Below are 21,745 nucleotides of genomic sequence, written 5' to 3' on the forward strand. Positions count from 1 at the left end.
CATTGCAAATTTTCAAAATTTTATTTTTAATATTCTTAACTATTGACTTCACTTGTTCTTGCATTAAGCCACACAATTTATTTTCAATACTTCTTAAAAATAATCAGTTTTAGCTTTACTCAAAACTCTTTAAACTTAAGCTTTTTCTAATATTTTTGTACTCTATTGAAAAGTGAGTGAAGGAAATAAAAAGTACTTTTAATCTCATTATTACTAACCAATTTCTTTTTTAAGGTTCATACTCAAATGAGGAGGATGAAAAAGTCCTTATAAAGGGCTTAAAAATAGTTCTTGGGAATTTAAAAGGAACCAATACAGACCTAAGAATCTAGGAAATAGAAAAATTATACTTTACCCTAACACCTAGTTCTTCAGGAGATTTTGTTCGAGCAAATTTTATATTGTCCGAAAGGAGCTTTAAAGACCCATTCCTAAAAGAAAAAAAGAATATTTACTAACTTGATTGCATAAAGAACTTTAACTCATTAAAACCACGAAACTTATTTTCTTCTACAGACATTAAGTTTATATCCTACTACACATTTAACTTAAAACTATTGAAAGGTGCAAAAGGAAGCAAAACAGAAAAGTAGTAGCATGGGATTGAAAAAATTTCTTATGTTAACTTAAGTGAAATTTTTTTTCAAGAATAATGCTGTAATAACTAGAATAATGCTGTAATAACTGCTGACCATTTAAAGTATGTTTCCAAAATCCTTTGCAAAAAAAATATCAGTGAGAAGAGCTTAGTGTTGATAAGGGGCTGGGGTGCACAGCTAAAATATGTTTGTTATTAATGTACATTGTACATTTAGGTAGATTTTCAGAAATTGTTAAGCAACAAGTTAGAAAAAAAAACAAGGTTTTAATGTTGGAAAAGTTAGTTCTTAATTTGCTTTCCAGCTGCACCTTTAGACCTTGTTTGCTGTTTCAACAAATCTGCTAATTGTTTTTGATAAAACATTAACTTTAATAAAAAATTTCGCACAAGAATAAATGCCAGGTATTCCTTAATAACTGCCCACCATCTAAAGTATATTTCCAGAATCTTTTGTCAAAAAAACATTAGTGATGAGAAGAGAGCTTAACGTAGATAAGGGGCTGGGGTACACAGCTAAAATATGTTTGTTATTTAACACTAAAAAATTATACATTTAGGTAGATTGGCAGATGTTGTTAAAGAAAAAGATTTTTTTAAAAAAAATTAGATCTTGTTCATTGTTTTAATTTTGTAGCCACATGTTACAATTCTCAAAGCTACATAGTTTTGGTGCAGGAAGTCTAAAGCAGAACATCATTAAAACATGTATAATTTACCTGGTGTATTCATTCACAAACAGTTGATAAATGAACCCTTTTAATGGTTTAATGACTAATTTATGAAGAGAATCTTCAATGACTGCATCAATGTCTAAAAACTCATCAGATCTTAACTATAAAAGAAAAGAAACAATACAAATATAAGAAAACAATGTAGATTTATTTAAAAAATAATCATAACCTTATCAATCTTATATTAAATATCTTTTTTTCTGAGTTATTTTCAGGGGCTATTCATTATTAAAAGGTGGTGCTGACAAGAGTGAGGCCAGCCCTGGGCACATTTACGTAGCAAGATACTACTGTAGTCACTTAGTACATGTTAAATGCAAAAACAATTTCATTTTAGAAAAAAGTTTGATAAAAAATAAGATACTTATCTTTTAAGATATGCTTTATCAAAGCTATATTCCCTGCAAAATATAATTTAGAAAATAAAACAGAATTTTAAAGAAATTGAAATGTAAATTGTATTAATGTTTAATTCAAGCATAAAAATTTTTAAAATCAAATTATTTGTGGTAAATGCCTTAAAAGGTGGAAAGGAAAAATTTTATGAAAACCTATGGAAGGAGAGAGAAATATGCTTATTTTTTCTTACAATTAAGGAGAAAGAGTTAAATAAAACCAAAAATATAATTACAAAATATTTGAAAAGCCCCTAAAGTTAGATTGGCTGTTGCTAAATCTACTATGGATGTAATTCACTTTTTAAAAATAAAGCTACTTCAGATATAGCAAATTTGATGCATTGAAACAAACATGTTAAACATCTTCTACCATGCTTTTAAATTAAAAAAAAAATTATTGATGTTACTACAATATTTAAATGAAAATAGAGGATACTGAGATATTCCATACCAATTGTACAGAAAATGGTCATCTTTCAGGAATTGAAATTAATGGTGGTCTCGGATCACTAAAATTTGACTCTGGACAATATAAAAAAATTATCACTGACTTCCAAGACAAACAATTGATACAGAGTGGACGAAATCTGTTTTGGTTAGTTTCATTTTAAAATTTCTTGTTTTATTATTATTTTTTTAAACAGCATATTTTGGCATTATTGTAAACATTACACATTCTCAGTGATATAATTTTTCATGAAATTCACATAATCAACTTTTTTTTCTTAAAAAAAAATCTAATAAAGACATATAAATTTGGCATCTTTTCTTTATACGTGTATATATATATATATAGATAAAAGATCGTCTCTATAACAATAACGCCACATCAGCTCATCTTGATGCTCTGAAATCTTGTTTTACTGAATTTAATGCTGATTCTCTAGTTAACGACATTAGTTCCTCATCACCTCTCCATAACGGATGGAAATGCATTTTACCATGATTTGCCTTACCGCAACTGTGGTTTTTCTTCTTCTGGTTTTCACGTTTAATCTCTCTCTCCGCTTGTGTGGTTTTTCATGTTTTGTTTACAACCTTTAGTTTTCCATTTTTCACTGGCATTTAATTTTTTATTTCAAATCATTCTTATTTCCTTACATTCACATTAAGCAAATCTTGCGAATAGACATCTATTTTTGGGAGCTGGAAACATGTTGACTTTGTCATTTCTTAAAGTATACTTTTGAGGCCATGAAATTTTTTTATCATGTAATTTAACTGATTATGGAAGAATGGTAATTGAATTATGGTAATATGATTAGGGAAGATGGTACTAGAACAGGGTGCGTTGCCAATACAAAAAATAAGCACCTTTTAAGTACTTTTTAAACACCCAAAAATATTTTTAAGCGCTATATACATTAACAAAATGCAAAATAATTTTCAAAGACTTCACATGACCAGGATAAACTAACTAGTTTCTGATAAAGAATTCTTTTTTAGATTGCATAAGCCATCATAAAATGATCAAGAGAATTTTCGGTTCGATATCACAGGGTGGAAAATGAAGTCTGAAATTGAGAATATCTTGCAAAATGCAGCAGAGTTGCACATGGAAATGCAATAATCTCACCCAACCCAGCTCCGTATACGCACATACCAATTTGTAAGTATTTCATTAAACATGTAAAATGATTGGCGATTTCATATGTCATGTACGGATGGTGTGCCGAAATGAATTGTGAAAATGACATGGACATGGTAAAGGAAAAAAAACTCATTTTTGAAAAGAGAAAATTAAGCACTTTTTAAAAACACACAATGAAAGAAGTACCTTTAACGTAAGTAACGAAAATCGATAATAAGCACCTTTAAGCCAGGGCTAAAGAGAATAGAAGGGCTAGTTCACTCCCCTCTTAGAGCTGAAGCTACGATTTCCCTCCTCATGACGTCACTGTGTCCACAGACCGCGGAAGATCGCACGCAAAGATATTATGATAACTTAGCATCTTTCTCTTTGTAAAAATAAGTTAGACTTTTTCTGGTTATTAGCTTTCAAACTTTACGTAATTAACACATTATTTCCATTCATAAACACAGCTTAAAAAAACTTTCTTGGCCATTATATTAAAAAAATACCATTTTAAACTCATTAAAATATTTTACTAGTTGGCGAAAATGACACTATAAATACTTTATTTTAAAAAGTTCAGTTTTAACTGTAATTATTAAGAAAAATGAAAGCATATATCGACACTTTTTTATCTACATATTCTTTTATAACAATAAGTTGAGTTAAATTTAGAATCCCCAATTTTAAAATATACCGTTAATAGCAATTTGTTCATACTTAATCATTAGGAAACATCAATCTTAAACGTTAATTACTGAATCAAAATAATTATTTAGGTTCATAATGACATTAGAAATTTTACAATTGTTTATAGATATTTAAATTTAAGATATAATTTATAGATATTTAAATTCAAGAGAATATAATTTTTAAATGAATCATAAATATTTAGAATAACTACATTAAAAAAATAAGTTATGAAATTAGGAGAATTTCAACTGTACACTATATATTTTATTTATACTTTTTACTTACTTTCAATTTTCTTTGACTTTATCCATTTTTTAATTTTTTTCATGTCTTTCTTTTTGAAGTAACGAGGCGGTTTCTATTTGGAGAACTAATTTTTATTAAAGTTCTTAACGATAGAAAAAACGTATTGATGTTTTATATTAACTGTGTCATTTCGGAATCCATTCTTTACATAGTTGTTCATTTACTTTAGGGAACACGTGGAAAATTATATTTTCTCCTTTTGTTTTTCTATCAGAATTTTTGCAAGTTGTAATCGCGCAAACTGGAATTTCGTTAATAGTTTTAAAATTTTGTAAATTCACGGCAAAAACTGAGGAAAGTCATTATAGAAAATAACAAATGTCACAAAAAGAAATGCTCCAATATTAGTTAGTGCTAGTAAGGCCGAACGCTCTGTTCTTGAAGTAAAAGTGCGAGCTTTGCGCCAAAGTGACGTCACTAGAGAAAATCGGAGGAATGGCGTGGCGAGAGTTTCCTCAAAGGAGTGAACCAGCCCTTTTATTCTCTTTAGCCCTGCCTTTAAGCACTTTTTAAAAATGCTATGCATTATGTAAATGATTTCACCCACAAAACACATATTTAGTAATGGTCTTCAAATAGAACATTTTTTTGAGAAGAAAAAAATCACATACTTTGCCTCTTTCTTCTTGTAAAAGATTTTCAAACCTTCCTTCACCATGCTTTAGAAGATAGTTTTTAATGCCACTCATGAACTGTCGAATCTGGAACATACCATATTTGAATCATTACAATAGTATGATAGATTTAAAAAAATACGCTCTCTAGCAATGGCAGTGTCATGATTAGACGCTGACCATGAAGCTTCCTAGCCAAGGCTGGAGACAGAAACAATATCTAAAAGTGAATAATTAATAATAAGCAGTTGAATCGCTGCTGGGCGATGACATGAGAAGCAGGGATCGCACAGCCGGGGGGGGGGGTCAGAGGGGGGCTTTAGTATAGTAAATAATAAGTATTTTTTAACACTTAAAGTATGCATTCAAATTTATTCAGTCTGCAAAAAGTCGTCACTTACATTTCTCATAACAACTCCAGGTTTGGTTTCAGTGCTTTCTTTAGTACACTGAATGAAGTGTTCAATTGACTTTGCAAAAGTGTTGTCCCGTTCATCTGCCAGCCTGTAACGAGGTTGAGTATATCAAACATAAAAAAAAAATTTTTTTTGGCTACACAAATGGCTATGTTGGAAACCATACCTAAATATATAATGTCTAATATTTTCACCAATTTTGGAAGCACTTCTGTTTCGCAAAGCAGCAACTCTTTGAGCTGCTGTAAAAGAGAAAAGGCAATTTTACAAAACAAAACATAATATTTGAAGAAAGTTACAACAATATAGGTAAAGTAAGGTTGAAACTTTAAATTCTATTAATCCACTTTAATTATTACAACAGATTAAATTCTCGAATATTTTGTAACAATATATCTACAGGTTAAGTTTTCATAGAACATGACTTGAACTGCATAATTGTGAAAACTTTATAATTTACAACTGGCCGCATGTTTTCCAAATATCCATAAAAGTTTAATTGTCTGTCTAATGTTAGTTAGGTTAAAAACCTGTCGAAAAGTATCAAAACTTGTATAAACTGTTGAAATCTGACATCGAATTGTGCATTTTAAAATTGCGCTTGATTTGTGTTGATTTCATCGCAAGTCAAAGATTAATTGATTTTAGCAGTTCTTGCCAAGCTCGTTCATGCGGTTTTGAAAATGCCACTATTTTCAATTCAATATCATGACTCGCGAGTTTTGAATAGAACATTTTAATAATCACTTTTACTTACCTTATTTTTGCTAATTTCGTCAAGTAAAAAAATTTTTCTATTATTTTTTTGTAGTTTTTGCATGGTTTACTCATTTTCACAAGTTTTTTTTTTTAAATATAGACAGTACAAAAGTTTAAATCTTCGATTTTTACGTTGTTGGATAACTTAAAATACACAATAGTAGACAATTTTTGGAAATACAGTTGAAAATTTTTTTCTTCTTCTAATTTCTTTAATTTTTCTAATTTTTTAAAAAAATTCTAATTTTTTATTGTGCTAGGCACAATTTTTAGGACCAACAGCCTTAAAATATTCTAATGATGGAAAATTATTATTAAGCAATATAGCTAGTACAAAGTGAAATATAGCTTTAAATTATTATATATACTGCATAAATGTAGAAAAAATTTCAATTAAAAGGATTTAAATTAAAGATGGCTACCAAGCAATGGATCCAATCTCTCTTCAAAGCTTTTATACCTAATGGCTCGGCACTCTGATGCAGAAGTATCATCATTGCCATCACTAGTTAAGTCACTGTACGCACTAACGGTAGAGTTACTTTCTGTATCTTCATTTTGAGAGATGTCAGATTTCTGTGAAAAGAATCCTCATTCTTAAATGTAAATACCAAAAGGCCGTAAAACACATTTAATAATAACCAAAAGTACACATTTAGAGAAATTTTCGAACAATGAACATTTCTGAATATTTGCGATTATTATAATTGAAAAAAATTTTTGTACACCAATTTGTCGTTTCAAAATAAGTGACAAAAAATTACTATGGATGGTGTTTTCAATATAAATGTATACGACAACAATCTGGAGCTATTGACCATCTCAAGTTCTCACTAGAAAGTATGCAGCTGCTTATTACAATTTATTTTGTGAGGCAATATTTTCAAACTGATAATTTTGTTTTTAATAAAAGAAATAAACTATATAACTTCAGAGTTCAAATCTGCTGTATTTCATAAGATATTAAATAATTCTGGCGAATTTGAAGTGAAAATTTGTTTCGGTTATTTAGAGATTTATTATTAAAAAAGGCAACATGGTTTCTGGATTTAGAAAGAACCCGCTCTGATTTGACCTTTTTTTACTTGTTCGTTACTTTTTGTTCTTGGAGCATGCCCTGCTCCATCATACCTTAGTGTTATATGTATTAAGTTCATTTTACAAATTATCATTTACGTTTAAATTTCAAAGTTGGTATATTGTTAACAAGTGATTTATAATGATTTCTTTTTCAAATGGCAATTCTTTTAAGCACAAATAATAAATCGGGTAATAAATACACGCATACAAGGAATACAACTTAAGAGAGTCTCAAAATACAATGATCACATTATGAACGAAATGTCTTCAAAACACACTAAAAACAGCAACCCAGAAGTATAGGAAGTCAAGAGCTCCCTAGTGTAGTAAACACCATCCATAAGTAACATGTGATGCTTAACAATTACATGGTAACAAATCACGACTAAATAAGCCTCAAAATAAAAGTTATAATTTTTTTGAAAACTATTACGGAAATTTATACCAGAATTTCATTTAAAAATTTAATAGCTACCAACGAAAGTTTATCACACTAAAATATAGTAACGGGGAAGTTTTGATATAACAGATAAAAATCTTAAAACAGGAAAAAGAATCTTGACTCTTTCATTAAATTTTTTAATGCATTGTATTTAAATATAAATACTTATTTCCAAACAGCAACTAGAGGCGAAAATTTTCTTCATGCAAATCGTATTTCCAGCTTCCTGGCACATAAAAATTCGAAATTTTTTTTTGTGCAAACAGTCCTAAAATATTTTAATGAGGCTTAACTATTATTAAGCAATATAGCTAGTACAAAGTGAAATATAGCTTTAAATTATTATATAAACTGTATAAATTAATAGGCAAAATTGAAGCAAAAATACATAATATGGTTTATTTGAACAGCTCGCTTTCATCATCTACATTCTTCTTAACTTATATTTAAGTTGCTTTTAGGTCTAAGTAGCCATTATGATAAAATTTTTTTTTATTAGACTTGTGTCAGAATATGGCAGGCAGGTACTTTATTTACCTTGTATTAGAGCTGCACAATGGGCTATTATGAAACACCCATGAGAATAATCTGAAGACATACCATCACAATTTTAATTCTCTGCAGAGGAGATGGCTACTCTGCTTTGGTAGCCCGACAACCTGCATGCAAAGTCTAGCATTTTATGATAGAAGTTTAATGGGGACTGTTAACACGCACCCCCGGTCCCTATATAGGCTGATCAAAGTGGTCACCCACCCACTTACTGACCGCAGCCAGTGATGCTTGACTTTGGTGTGCTACTAACCATTGACAGAATATGCATTAGTGTATTATATAATATAGATTGATACAAGATAAAAATTTAAGCTACTAACAATATCAGTTTTCTGATTATGCTCCAACATGTAGTTTCTTTGATTTTCTATTTTCTCTCGCTGAATCGTGTCGTCATCAGCCAAGATATCAGTTTCAGGTATAATTAAGCGTAAGAGCCTCTCCCAACGGAGACTGTCCCAAGGTTCACAAAACTCTGTCGCAGCATCATCAACAATTTCTCGCTCCACCTGCAAGCTTGAAACCTCCTTCTCAGGAGAGGGAGGATTATCTAAATTATCGTATTCAGATGCGCGGATGACATTATTCTGAGGGACAATTCCAGTAAGGGATAAATCTGGAGATTGTAAAGCTATGATGTCCTCAACGGTTGTTGTGTCTCCTAAAATACAGTCTGACTTGGGGTACTTTACGTGCAGAGGGAACCGGGATCCCAGAGTACCCGGTACAATCTCTTCCTCACTGCTGCTGTCGTCATGAGCCATCCATTCCCAAGAGGAATCTAATGGCCAAGCACTTTTGGATTTTTCAGGAGAGGAAAGCTTCTTGTGCTCTGTTTTCAAATTGCATAAATCCCTACTTGATACCTGAGTTTGACAATCTTTTTTTACTGCAGCGTGAGTCAAGTCTTTAACCCAATGGGCATCCCCTTGCTGCTTTTTATGGATTGGAGATGGCCCAAGAGCTTTAATATTATCTACACTGGAGGAAAGACTAGTAAGACGGTCCTCGACATGAGTGGCGTCTATCTTGCGGCACTGAGAGTTTTGAGGCCAATGAAGATTTGGATCAGAGAAACGATGATTAAAAAGTCTGTCGGGCAATTTCTGTTCAGAATTAACAGAATTTGAGCGGTTGATATTTTCCAAATGGGTAGGGAGTGAATCGACAGGCTCAGAATAAAATGGACTAGATATTTTGTTACAACTCTTCAACGATGAGCTTTCCGAATCACAATTCGAATCAGCCTTAAGAGAATGGTGCTCGGAAGCGGGTTCCGTTTGAGTACCTTGCGTAAAAGTGCACCGGAAGCTTGCAATTATCTTATCACTCGGCAGTTCAACGATTTGTCCCATTAAGTTCTCCTCATTAAGGCTCTTTACGAAAGATTTAGATAATTTTTCTCTCTCTTTTCTCATGGTATTGCCCCATATGTCTTCATAATCGCTCATTTTATCTGCAAGGCTGCTTTTATAGTAAGCAGGTGGTAAGTCAACTATGTTTGACTGTTTATAATGAGCAACTTGAGGGATTTTTTTACTTCCTTTGAGATCAGAAGTGAATGACTTTTCTGAACATTGTTCCTCTGGGAAGTCTTTAAAATTGCTGCTCTGGGAAGAAAGATCAGGTGAACTTTCAGAGCTGCCTGGTATCTCAGAGGTCAAGGGATTGGTTTGGGTCAAGGCTTTGGAAGGCAAGAAAGAACGAGGTGGGGGTGGCGGTGGTGCAGCGTGTCCTAAATATTTTGGTCTAACAGGAGGAGGAGAGCTTCTGCTGCTTTGTGAGGTGTCGTCGGATAGCTGCTCTTTGCCATTGGACTGCAAAGTTGATAGGGAAGATGAGCCATTTTGTAATTTTGGAACACTGGGGCCTGGCTTGAATGTGGAATGTGTTATGTTTTCAGAAATATCCGTAACTGGTAATGTAGAGGAAGGAGCATTTGGACTCTGAACTAAGCTGGATAACCAGAAATCTGAAAAAGAAAAAAATAACAGAATAAAACATAAATATTACTTTTAAAAACATCAATAGAATTTGTCTAAGAACTCCCTAACTCAAAAATATATTGAATTTCTAAAAAAAACTGTATGAATGTTCAAAGTTATAAAGGACTTAGTTCATTATTTGTATTAGATTTTGTCATATGAACAATTTAAAAAAATTAATAAATTACAACTTACAATAATACTAAAAAGAAATATTTCAAGTAACTCAGTGAGATACAGTCAAGCCTTTTTATTTAATTTTTTAAAACTCAGCAATTCATAAGATAATGAGACTAGAAAATACAATGCTAAGACATAGTATAGTCATTTGTCGCATATATATTTATTATAAGATGATTGAGTAGAATAAGAGAGTGCCTAATAAAAAATTATATATTTAAGCATTATCCTATAAAAATATTATTCACTTTTATGAGCAAAGAATTACTAATTAATTCCTTTGTACTAATTTTGTTATCATTGTAGATATTGACATTACCTTGTCCTAAGAGAGCCAGTGATGACAATTCTTGTCTTGAGGAGGCAGCATGAGCAAGAGAGTATGGCAATGCTAGTTGCACGGGTAATTCATCACTGAAATGAGAACTCTTGTTAATGTGGATGAACAGGGTTGTCACTTAAATCAAGAAAAAAATCTTTTCCCCTGTTTTCCCAGAACATATTATACACAATATATTAAGAGGAATCACAATTACTGTGCTCTTGTGTGACCTATATTGGGTAACTATACTAGTTTTAATTGCTGGAAAAACTTAAGGAAAAAAAAGGAACAGCTGTACACATGAAAATAATGCTATCGTAAATGAAATAGCTTGATGAAACAAAATTCCCAGTTTGTGAAGAAAAAACTCAAAATTCCCTGCATTTTCCTTGTTATTTTAGGGGTAACCCTGATTAATGAGGAGCTATGAAAACAGTATAAATTTCTTTGTCCTTGCAGAAAAGAAACAGGCTACCATCCTAGACTTTTTGTGAAAAATCTACAAAAAATTTTCTAATAGGATACCTGCAAGTGACATAGTAAGGGTATCTTGATCCTGATTGGTTGTTAAAATGCAACATATTTTTTGTGAAAACAAGTTTTTGTGTCATGCACACTTCCTCAAATTATTACTTTCAATAAGAAGTGTTCCTGATAGTTTAAATTTTTTTTAAATTAAAAACTGGCTGTTATGGAAGTAACCAACTGTAAACATTAATTTACATTTAAAAAAATTTAATTTCATCTCCAAAATTTTCATTTAATTTTTAAATTTTTTTTCCAAAGTAAGTGTACAGGACATGAAGACAATTTAACTATAATTGTCAAAACTGCTAGATTCTTTTTGTTTTGAAGATACATTATTTTTTAAGTCTTCAAATCTCTAATGGAGTAATTGCTCCTCGGATGTCTATTACTAAAACAGGATGCGTAGTCAAATCTTTAAACAAAAAGTAAGCACCTTTTAAGTACTTTTTAAGCACTCAAAAAATTTTTTTTGCACAATATACATTAACCAAATGTAAAATAATTTTCAAAGACTTTACCTGATCATGATAAAATAACTAGTTTCTGACAAAGAACTCTTTTCTTGATTGTATCAGCCATTATAAAATACTCAATAGATTTTTTCGGTTCAATATCAGAGGGTGGAAAACGAAGCCCGAAATTGAGAATATCTTGCAAAATGCAGCAGAGTTGTACATGAGAGTGCAAGAATCTAACTGAACCCAGCTCAGTAGAAGCACATGTGGACTCGCAAGTATTTCAACAAACATGTAAAATAATCGACGCTTTCATACGTTATGGACTGACAGGACACCAAAATAGATTGAGGTTGAATGAACTGTGAAAACGTTGAATAGAACAATGTGAAAAGCACGCTTTTGCATAATATGTGTCGAAAATCGACAGGGTAAAGAAAATAATCTGATTTTCGTAAAGGTAAAAATTAAGCACTTTTAAAAAACACCCAATGAAAAAAAGCACCTTTAAGGGCTTCTAAGAAATGGGAAAAAAATAAGCACCTTCTAAAAACGCTATGCAACATGTAAAACAAGATACGTAGCATCAAAATTAAATTCTGCAATGATAACTCACCAGCACTGACAATAATGAGCTACCAACATAGGGATGGCATGAAAATTGTTGTCGGAGCCTTCCAATCGCAACTGAGCATCACCCACAGTTTCAATTAAGTAGTGCTCCACATAAGGTCCTTTGTTTTCAGGCAGCCGAACAGACAGGGCCATTGTATTGGGCTTGCTTGACTGACGCACAATGAAGTTCTAACAACACAAGTCATCATTAGCATTTGTATAAAAAGACAAACATTATATTTTATGCACAAATTAATCTAACTACAATTTTAAAAAAAACCCAATTAACTGACACTTTCAATACTTTTTAAATCAAAAATGGGTGAATCATTACTGTAGTAAAATAAGAAAGATTTATTAATGATAGCTTACATATAATCACAATCCTGACATTTTAGTCGTCAACATTCAAGCAAATTATATGAGTAAAATGCATTATTAAAATTAAGTAGAAAGTATGATTAGAAAGTATACTTAAATACTTTAATTCGAAACTAATTATGCTCTTGTAACTTAAAAATAACAAATAAAAAACAATGAAACTTAAGAGCTATTACAAATTAATGTTTCACTTTGTATTGCTTAGGTATACGTGGAGCTTTGTTTTATTAAACAAACCATAACTTTTTGGAAAGGAAAATATTAAACTGTTTTAATCAATTTTTCCTACCAAGCGAATTTTAAGCATTACGCAAATACCTCAACTTTTATATTACTAGGGGTGATGGTGAGCCCAACTCAAAATTCCTGAAAATTTCTTGAGTAAAATCATAAATGACAGATTTAAAAAAATTAATGTCTTTATAAATTTAAATCATTGATATTTTCAAAACACGAAATTCTAAATAAATTAAATGCTGCAAAACTTAAATGAATAATTATGTAAAAGTTTACTTTTATCACTAATCTCATTTATTATTCTACCAGAAAAAATATTTACAAATGAAAGAGATGCCAAGCATGAATTCTAGTTCTAATATTTTTAAATAAAATATACAAGAATTTTTATAAATAAAGGTGATAGATGATTTCTTGGAATTTCTGAGCTTCGGACTTCCGGAAATTTTCGGATCACGGTTAGCGAAAAATCCAGATTTTTCTGGAGCACAATCACCCCTGATTATTAAAATTAAGCAGAAAAATTGATTAGAAAGCATACTTAAATACTTTAAATCGGCTCTCGTAACTTAAAAATAACAAATGAAAAACAATGAGACTTAACAGTACAGTTATTACAAATTAATGTTTTATTTTGCATTACTTAGGAATATGTGGAGCCCAGTTTTATTAAACAAACCATAACTTTTTAAAAAAGAAAATATTAATTTGTTTTAATCAATTTTTCCTTCCATGTGCATTTTAAACATTATGCAATTACTTAAATATCTAATTTTTTATAATACTTAGACAAAATAACAACTAGAACTTAAACTGCTGGCAAAGCTTTCTTTACAATTTTTATAAAATTTTTTGCATATGAGCATTTTTTAGAAAAAATGATAAGTTTGATGATTACCCCCACTTCTTTTCCTTGCAACAAATGTACAGCTCCAGCTCGGCCAATTCCAGGCAAAAACCATATAGGGTGTGTGCGTATTAAGCGTTCCAGAAGACCAATGTCACAAGGTGCAAAACTGCTACTTGTATGACTGCTTTCACCATCCGATGTTTCTTGGACTGAACTGACTGATGAACTACTCACCATAGCAGACTTCATTAAAAATAAAAATATTAATGTATATCAGACAAATAAAAAGTTCAACTAAATGTAGTGCAATAGAATAAATAGATCACAAATTTTAAACTTCGTACAGGGTATCTGCTACATTTTAGATTTTCAAATTCATAACTTTCATGATTTTCTATGACTTATTCCAAGAATTTTTCATGACTTAAAGAAGTTACTATTTTCTCCGACAAAAACGTAACAATAAATTTAAAAAAGCATTATAATAACATTCATTGAATGATAGGTACAACCAAAACTGCTATACTCTGCATCTTCATATTTAAAGATGATAAATTTAAAAAACAGAGTAAAGAAAGAGTTGAAGCAATAAAATAGCTGAAATAAAAATACAAAAGCAAATTTTTTTTCTTCGTTTTTTCTGCAGAATTATATTCTGAAGATACTTTTCTTGTTCATCAGAAAGTAAAGAAATACTCCTTATTTGTCTGTTCTCATTTCGAAATATAAAAAAATCGCCAATGAGTGGCTTGCTTCGGCTTGAAATTTAAATTGATAAAAAAAATAAATAAATGATAAAAATTCTTAAATCACTGAAGTTTAAAAGATAGTTCGCTCTAGAAATGTTTTTTCTTTCATTTTTTTAAAGAACATAATTTTTAATGAACATGACAAAGACATTTTATATTCTAATAAAATATGATTGTCAGCAGTGATTCTGTTAGGAATATTAAGAACACTATGAAATTGAGGGGGGGGGGGTGGATTCCATTTTAAAAATTAGATTTTTCGGCAACCTGAATCCATGACTTTCCATGATTTTTTTTTAAAAAATAGTAAAAATCATGACATTCCATGACAAATTTCGTTCAAAACCGAAGTTCATGACTTTCCAGGTGCACAGATACCATGTTTTTATCAAGTTAATGTGATTAAGTGTTAAAAAAAAACTTTTGGTTTTTTTACTCATGGTTCAGTATAATGCAATCTAGTTTTAATTCTTCAAATTTTGCTTATCCATTTGTCTTCGTCAATATAAATTTGCAAGTCATGCACAATATTTAGAGCTTACCAAATATGTGTGAATAACTATTTCTAAAAATGTTGTAGTAAAAAATACGATTTTAGACTATTCTTTATTAAATCTATTCAAATTAAAAAAAAAATTTGTTGAAAAATATCTTTTTACGGAATACTTTAGCAAGGGTCTGTCTAGGTTTTTCTGAGAGGTACCTATTTTGTGAAAATTTAGACATAATTTGTGAAAATTAAAAATTTTCTTAAAAAATCATCACAAAAATATGACAAAAATATGGATTTATCGTTTCTTACGGGATACAAAAATGAAATTTTAAGGAAAAGTATTTTGCAAAAGTACTGTTTTTCCTAAAGTTGAATTTGTGAAAGTACCGCTAAATGGTAGTAAATTTGGCCTGGACAGACCCCTGTTTAGCGAATATTTAGCAATACTTTCGACCAAACGAATATTCAAGGAAAGGGTAGAATACTGAATAGTGGCTGAATATTCATTACAGCCCTACTTTGGCTTTAATTCTTTTTAATGACATAGGATTACTTTCCTTTTTTGATTTATTAGGAGCTTCCCCACATTTTTGCACAAAAATCATAAATAAATAAAAATAAACAAACAAAAATAAATAAATAAAAATTAATAAATAAAAAAAATAAGTGAAATAAAATAAACAAAACTCAACATGAAGCTTAACCTGTATAGTCACAGGTAAAGACACAACAATGCTAAACACAAAGTGATAAGTAGATTCTTAATCAAAAGTGACATTTAGTGTGCATAGAGATTGTCAACTTTGCAGCTTCCCCTATGAATGATTTGCCCCGCTTTGCTGTAAAATTTGATTTTCAAATGTATATAAAATGACGATTTGATCGAATTGCAGGTGATGGAAACGTTTGATTAAAACCTTTAAAAAACAAAAACGCATTTCCAAAGTTTGAGAAGATAGCCAATTTTGCAACTGAATGATACAATTATAAAACTATATATTATAGGCTAAAAAATGACATTTCAAATCATAAAAGAAAAAAATTTCCTTAATTTTTTTTTCTCCATTAAATTTCTTTAAAAACATTTATTATTGCTATAGCCAATAAAAAAGGAAGAATAAAATTTTAATTAGTAACAACAGTTATAAATAGTGAGAAAGTGATTAGATCATAATTTTGCCAAAATAGTTTTTAATAAGCAAATATACAGAGCACAAAAAGAATTTTACATAAATAATCTTTGAATCAATTATAATTGCATTGTAATGCACATCATTTGATAACTTTAGTGACAATTTTAACTGACTGTATTCAAAGTTAAGAAATTAGATCAGATCACTTCGAAATCCGGAGAGGGCATAACTTTTTGAAACTTTTCTGTAGAAGTATTTGATTTCAGAAATTATGTTATCATGTCTGAATAACTTATATCATTTTCAGAAAAAAATTATCCTATTTAGGATTAAACCTTTGAACTCTTCATACAAGGAAAGGGATTTCCTCTGTGTTAGCCCACGAGCCCTAAACTTCATTGAAATATTTTCTGTCAAACCTAGTTACCAAATTTTAAATTTCGAAGATGTAGGTCAAAATTCTTAAATGTTCAAGTTTTAAAATACTAACAACTTTAAAATTAGGTAATAGAGAACATTTCAATAAATAAAAAGAAAAAAAAGTATTCATAAAATATTAATTAGTTGCTAAATAAATAACGAAATTCCAGACACACAATTCTCTTAGGTTAACATGGAAGAAGTCAAATCTTCTTCTATGTTAACCTAGGAGAATTGTGCGCCTGCAATTTAACATGGAAGTCAAATCTTCCATGTTAACCTAGGAGAATTGTATGTCTGGAATTTAACATGAAATTTGGGTCAACATGGAAGAAGTTAAATCTTCCATGTTTGTAGGAGCATTTTTAAATCAGCATTTTAGTACGTGAAAGTCTGAATATTAGATCGAAAGTTATTAAGCTGTTAAATGAGAGTGAATTGAAAGTTAGTCAAAGTCAAGTACCATGTAGGAGCATTTTTGAATCAGCATTTTAGTATGTGAAAGTCTGAACATTAGATCGAAAGTTATTAAGGTGTTGAATGACAGTGAATTGAAAGTTAGTCAAAGTATAAATATTAGTAAGGATGGAAGTATTAGAAGCAGTTAGAGAGAAGCAAAAGGTACCTGAGCCTCCAAAGACTCAGAAGCCTGCATGCCCATGAGGTGCGCAGAATATTCAGCAGGATACTGCACAGAGCAAGGAGGTGGAGCAGGAGGCGGAGGTGAAGAAGAAGAAGCACTAGTGGGTGTTGTTTTACCGTCACAGCTGTCAGATGTTGGGGTCTCTGCGAACAGGGACTTGCTGCTTCTATACTCGCCGCTGACGTTCTCAGACCCAAGGATTTGGACATCTGATCCAGCTCTTCGCATGAACTGCTCCAATACAGAGGCACGGCTGGAAACAGATAAATTATTGTTAATATATTTTCTGATAGGTAAGTAGGTACTTTATTTACGTCGCACTACAGCTGCACAATGGGCCATTGGCAACAGTCTGGTAAACATCCCTGAAGATGATCCGAAGACACACCATTGCAATTTTTCAACCTCTGCAGAGAGGATGGCACCCTTGCTTGATGTCAAAAATCAAACGCTGGCACATTACCCTAGCTAATAAACAGATAAACTGATTTTCTTCAAAATGCGGAATCAAGAGTTTTCAACATTTTAGCTAGGTAATGTGCACATTAACACTTCTGTATAGTCAAGTTTAAAAGTTTACTTCTCTTATTCTATCATTTAATTTGTTGATTGTTTTGACTAGATTTTTTAGAAATTGAAAAATAAATTTAATGACATGTTATTTTCCTTAGCTGTAACAGTATTTTTAAATCAGTTGGTCCTTCACATTATAGTTTTTAAATAGCGAGTGATGATTGGTTTTAAGAACTAATAAGTTGATTGTTTCATTGTGGTAACCTGATTTTTTAGATAGCGAAAAATAAATAACATGTTAATTTAAACATACAAAAAAGTTGCTACATTTTTAGGGCTAAAAGTAAAGTTTTGATACATTATGCATAAACATGTAAGTTAAAAAGAGAAATTCAAAATCGTAAATAATATAAGCACTTACATTTAGCGAAGTATATAAATCTTAATCTAAAGACGATTTTTTACAAACCTTTATTTATAATTACTTAAACTATACACACTCAATATACTGCAGTACTGGCAATAGGATCATCTGTTGAGGAATAAGAGAAGTATTTTTTCCATTAGTGGACATTTTATCGCCAATTTTCTTCAACAAATACGGACAAATTTGAAAATATACAGGTTAACAGGAGATAGTTGTAAATATAGGAGTCTTCGTTAAAAAACAGCAGACTTGGCAGGTATGCTTTCAATATGCAGAAATGAAAACCATAAATTTCAAGATTAATAGTGAGGACAAATGATATAAAGTACGCACTTGGCAAAGGATTCGTGGTCCAAGATGATGTCGTCTGTAAATCCATATTCCTCCCTTAGTGGTGACGGTATTGCATCAGGGAACAAATCCTGTAGCATCAAATCTAAGTCATGGGCAACACCACTAATCAGCTAAAAGATAAAAAATATTAAATCTGGAAACATGAAATTAAATTTAAAAAATATCATTTATTATAAATTTCGTTATCAAACTAATTAGAGCAATTTTAAATTTTTTAGATTTTGAACATTAAAATTTTACAGTTAAACTTTAGAATTAAGAGGCAAAAATTATAGACATTAAGAGATTAAAATTATTGATCTCTTCCTTTTATTAAAAACCTAAAATTCAAATCTGTCCACAAAAAAAACTTATGACAAAAGTCCGTTTTAAATATCTTGAAACGAAAAAAGTTTCTAGAATATTTCTAAGTAGTTTTTGTACTCTTTTGAAAAGCTTTAAAATGATAAAAGGTTTTCCACAAATACCATTTTGTAAGATAAAACAAAGTTTAATAACAATTATTGTTGCATATATGACATTATATAGAACTGTACCCTATTATATCATTATTTCCCAATACCATCGCATTTTGTTGTCAGGACCATCATTTTGGGGTATTACCATTTGTTTTCAAATTTTGTTTTTTATTACAAAATGGTATTTGTGAAAAACACCTTATCATTCAGAGCTTTCACTATAAAAAAAAGTACAAGAGCTACTTAGAAACTATGTTAGAAACTCTTTACATTTTCAAATCGGACATTTGTCATAAGTAACGAGAAACGATTCTAAACAAAATTATGAAAAAGTTTTGTAAATGCGCAGAAGTAGGAAAGGATTACTTTAAATACTCATATCTTGTGCAATTTTTACCCAATTTTTTTCAAATTTTAAAAGGATATTTATAGTATAAACTAAAAATTACTCTAAAAATTTTGTTTAATTTTATGGAATATTATAGCAGTTCACTAGTAAGAAAACGTAAGTAAAAAAACATTAGTTTTTTTTTTATATAAAAATGTACATTAGCTTCATGAATATTTAAGCTAGGTTCACAAAAACTTTGAGCTGCAATTGCATAGAATAAGAAACGTATTTCATATAAACTACAAGCTTATCGCTATATTTCTTAGTATAGGGTGTTCAAAAACATTCTTTTTATTAAATTACAAACGAAAAATAGTGTTTTTAAGCACCCTTAACCAAAAGATGTAACAATAAATTTGTAATTTTTAAAAATTATTTTGGTTACTAAATGCAATAACTGCACAAAATTAAGTAAGCCTAGCTAAAATATTTATGAAGATATGGACTTTTTATATATAAAAAAAAAAAACTATTTTTTTGTCGTGTATTTTTTTTTATTTGCTGTAAATTTAAAAATATTCAATAAAATTAAACAAAATTTCTTGTGTAATTTAAAATCAATAAATTTTTTTTTTCAAATTTGAAAAAAATTTGTGCAATGCATGAGTAATTCAAGTAGTAGTTATTTTATACTGCGCTCGCGTGGGAAAAAATGAAAAATTTTTCCTCATAATTTTGTAGTGAAACGTATTTGGCAACTAATGAAAAGAGTCCGATTCGAATATCTTAACAATTTAAAAAGTTTTAAGCAATTTTCTAAGTAGTTTTTGTACTTTTTAAAAGGAACTCAAAATGATAAGGGCTTTTTCTATAAATATTATTTTGTATCATAAGACAAAATTAAATATCGAATGATAATACTTGATAATAAATGTTCATACACCGAAACAGGATTGCATAAAAAAAAGAAACATGCGGAAAAAAAAGATAAACTTTTGTGGGGGATGATCCCCCAACAATTTCGTGTTATTTTTAATAAATCTTCTTTACTAGTACAAAATAAAAGTTGTGAAAGCCTCTTATCAATTTGAGCTTTTTTTAAAAAGTATGAAAACTACTTAGAAAATTGCTTAAAACTTTTAAAATTAGTTGCCAAAAATACGATTCACTACAAAAAAAAAAGTTTTTTTTTTTTTTTTTAATTTTTCACCAGGCACGCGCAATTTAAAATAACTACTATAATTACTCATACATTGCGCAGTTTTAGGTAAATTTCTCTCAAATTTTAAAGTAATAATTTTGTAATTAATTTTAAACTACTCCGATTTTTTAAAAAAAATTTTATTAAATATTTTTAAAGTTATAACGAAAACACATAAGACAAAAAAATTAGTTTTAATAAAAATGCCCATATCTCCATAAATATTTAAGCAAAGCTTAAGAAATTTTGTGCAATTATTGTATATAATAACCAAGATAATTGTTACGAATAAGAAATTTATTGCTATATTTTTTGGCACAGGGTGTTCAAAAACACTATTTTTCGTTCGTAATTTGTTGTCGGTCCCTCAAACCTCTAGAAGCTTCTAACTTCATTGATGAGTATGAGAAATCGCATGATCTAAACATTTCTAAATTATTCTTTAAGTTTTTCTTGTGAAATACGATAAAAAAAAGTGTTGTACAGAAGCATTTCTATTATTTTGTTCAACCTCTGCAGGTCATCGTGTTATTTATTTATTATTTTGAGCGTGAGTTACGTAACAGCCCTCAAGAGTTTGAGGGGATGTTGTTAAGGGCACTGCGAGATTTACTTACGGTATTAACTCATTCAAATGAGAAGGTTATAGTGAAATTACAATTGACACGCAAAGGAATAGAACAATAATTTTAAAAAAATCAGTCGCTTTAAAAATGTAATCTATTCAAAATATAAACCATAACACCTATTGTTAAACGCTTCCTCAAAATTTAAAAAGTCTTTTTCAGTATTGTATATTTAGTACTAAACGAGTCGTCTAGTACTAAAAACTAAAATTCTGACAACGAAAGTTTTATTGAATCTGCTATATAAGGGAATGTTGCTGTTTAAAGTTTTATACACCGAAGAGTCGTTACGTTATGACCACCCTCTTAATAACATGTAGGACCACCTTTAGCCCTCAAAACTGCTAGAACCCACCGTGGCATTGATTCCACAAGGTGCTGATAGGTAGTCTGAGGTATCTGGGACCAAGCGTTTACCACCTGGTCCTGCGATTCCCTGACATTGCGAGGGGGTAGCGTGGCAGCACGAATTTGGTTTTCCAAGTAGGACCACAAATGCTCTATTGGATTAAGGTCAGGTGAATTTGGGCACCAAGACATGACTTGAAAGTCACTGGAATGTTCCTCGACGATTCGACCCTTATGATATGGTGCATTATCCTGTTGGTAAACACCATCCCCCGCAGGAAAAACTGTTGCCATGAATGGGTGAACCTGGTCTGCAACTATGTTCAAG

General features: G+C 30.3%; 1 protein-coding gene across 3 annotated transcripts in view; it reads right to left on the reverse strand.

Moving 5' to 3' along the window:
- spri (Src homology 2 domain-containing protein sprint) overlaps nucleotides 1–21,745 on the reverse strand; it is a 57,468-nt gene that overhangs the window by 13,746 nt on the left and 21,977 nt on the right. Inside the window, exons 3-14 of one of the 3 annotated variants that reach the window (XR_015433218.1) lie at nucleotides 18,433–18,563; nucleotides 17,142–17,412; nucleotides 13,770–13,964; nucleotides 12,255–12,442; nucleotides 10,653–10,747; nucleotides 8,489–10,140; nucleotides 6,514–6,667; nucleotides 5,499–5,574; nucleotides 5,318–5,420; nucleotides 4,914–5,003; nucleotides 1,318–1,733; nucleotides 356–431 (exon numbers count right to left, since the gene is read on the reverse strand). Coding sequence is in view for 2 of the 3 variants with exons in the window: in XM_016065696.4 (XP_015921182.4) it covers nucleotides 356–431; nucleotides 1,318–1,433; nucleotides 4,914–5,003; nucleotides 5,318–5,420; nucleotides 5,499–5,574; nucleotides 6,514–6,667; nucleotides 8,489–10,140; nucleotides 10,653–10,747; nucleotides 12,255–12,442; nucleotides 13,770–13,964; nucleotides 17,142–17,412; nucleotides 18,433–18,563 (3,147 nt within the window). In the remaining variant the exon portion in view is untranslated. The remainder of the gene's footprint in view (nucleotides 1–355; nucleotides 432–1,317; nucleotides 1,734–4,913; nucleotides 5,004–5,317; nucleotides 5,421–5,498; nucleotides 5,575–6,513; nucleotides 6,668–8,488; nucleotides 10,141–10,652; nucleotides 10,748–12,254; nucleotides 12,443–13,769; nucleotides 13,965–17,141; nucleotides 17,413–18,432; nucleotides 18,564–21,745) is intronic. The other 2 variants (XM_016065697.4, XM_016065696.4) reach the window with 2 other exon arrangements.

The sequence above is a fragment of the Parasteatoda tepidariorum genome, chromosome 4, assembly GCF_982258835.1.
Source record: "Parasteatoda tepidariorum strain Cologne lab strain chromosome 4, Ptep-v5.0, whole genome shotgun sequence".
In the NCBI taxonomy this organism is placed as follows: domain Eukaryota; kingdom Metazoa; phylum Arthropoda; class Arachnida; order Araneae; family Theridiidae; genus Parasteatoda; species Parasteatoda tepidariorum.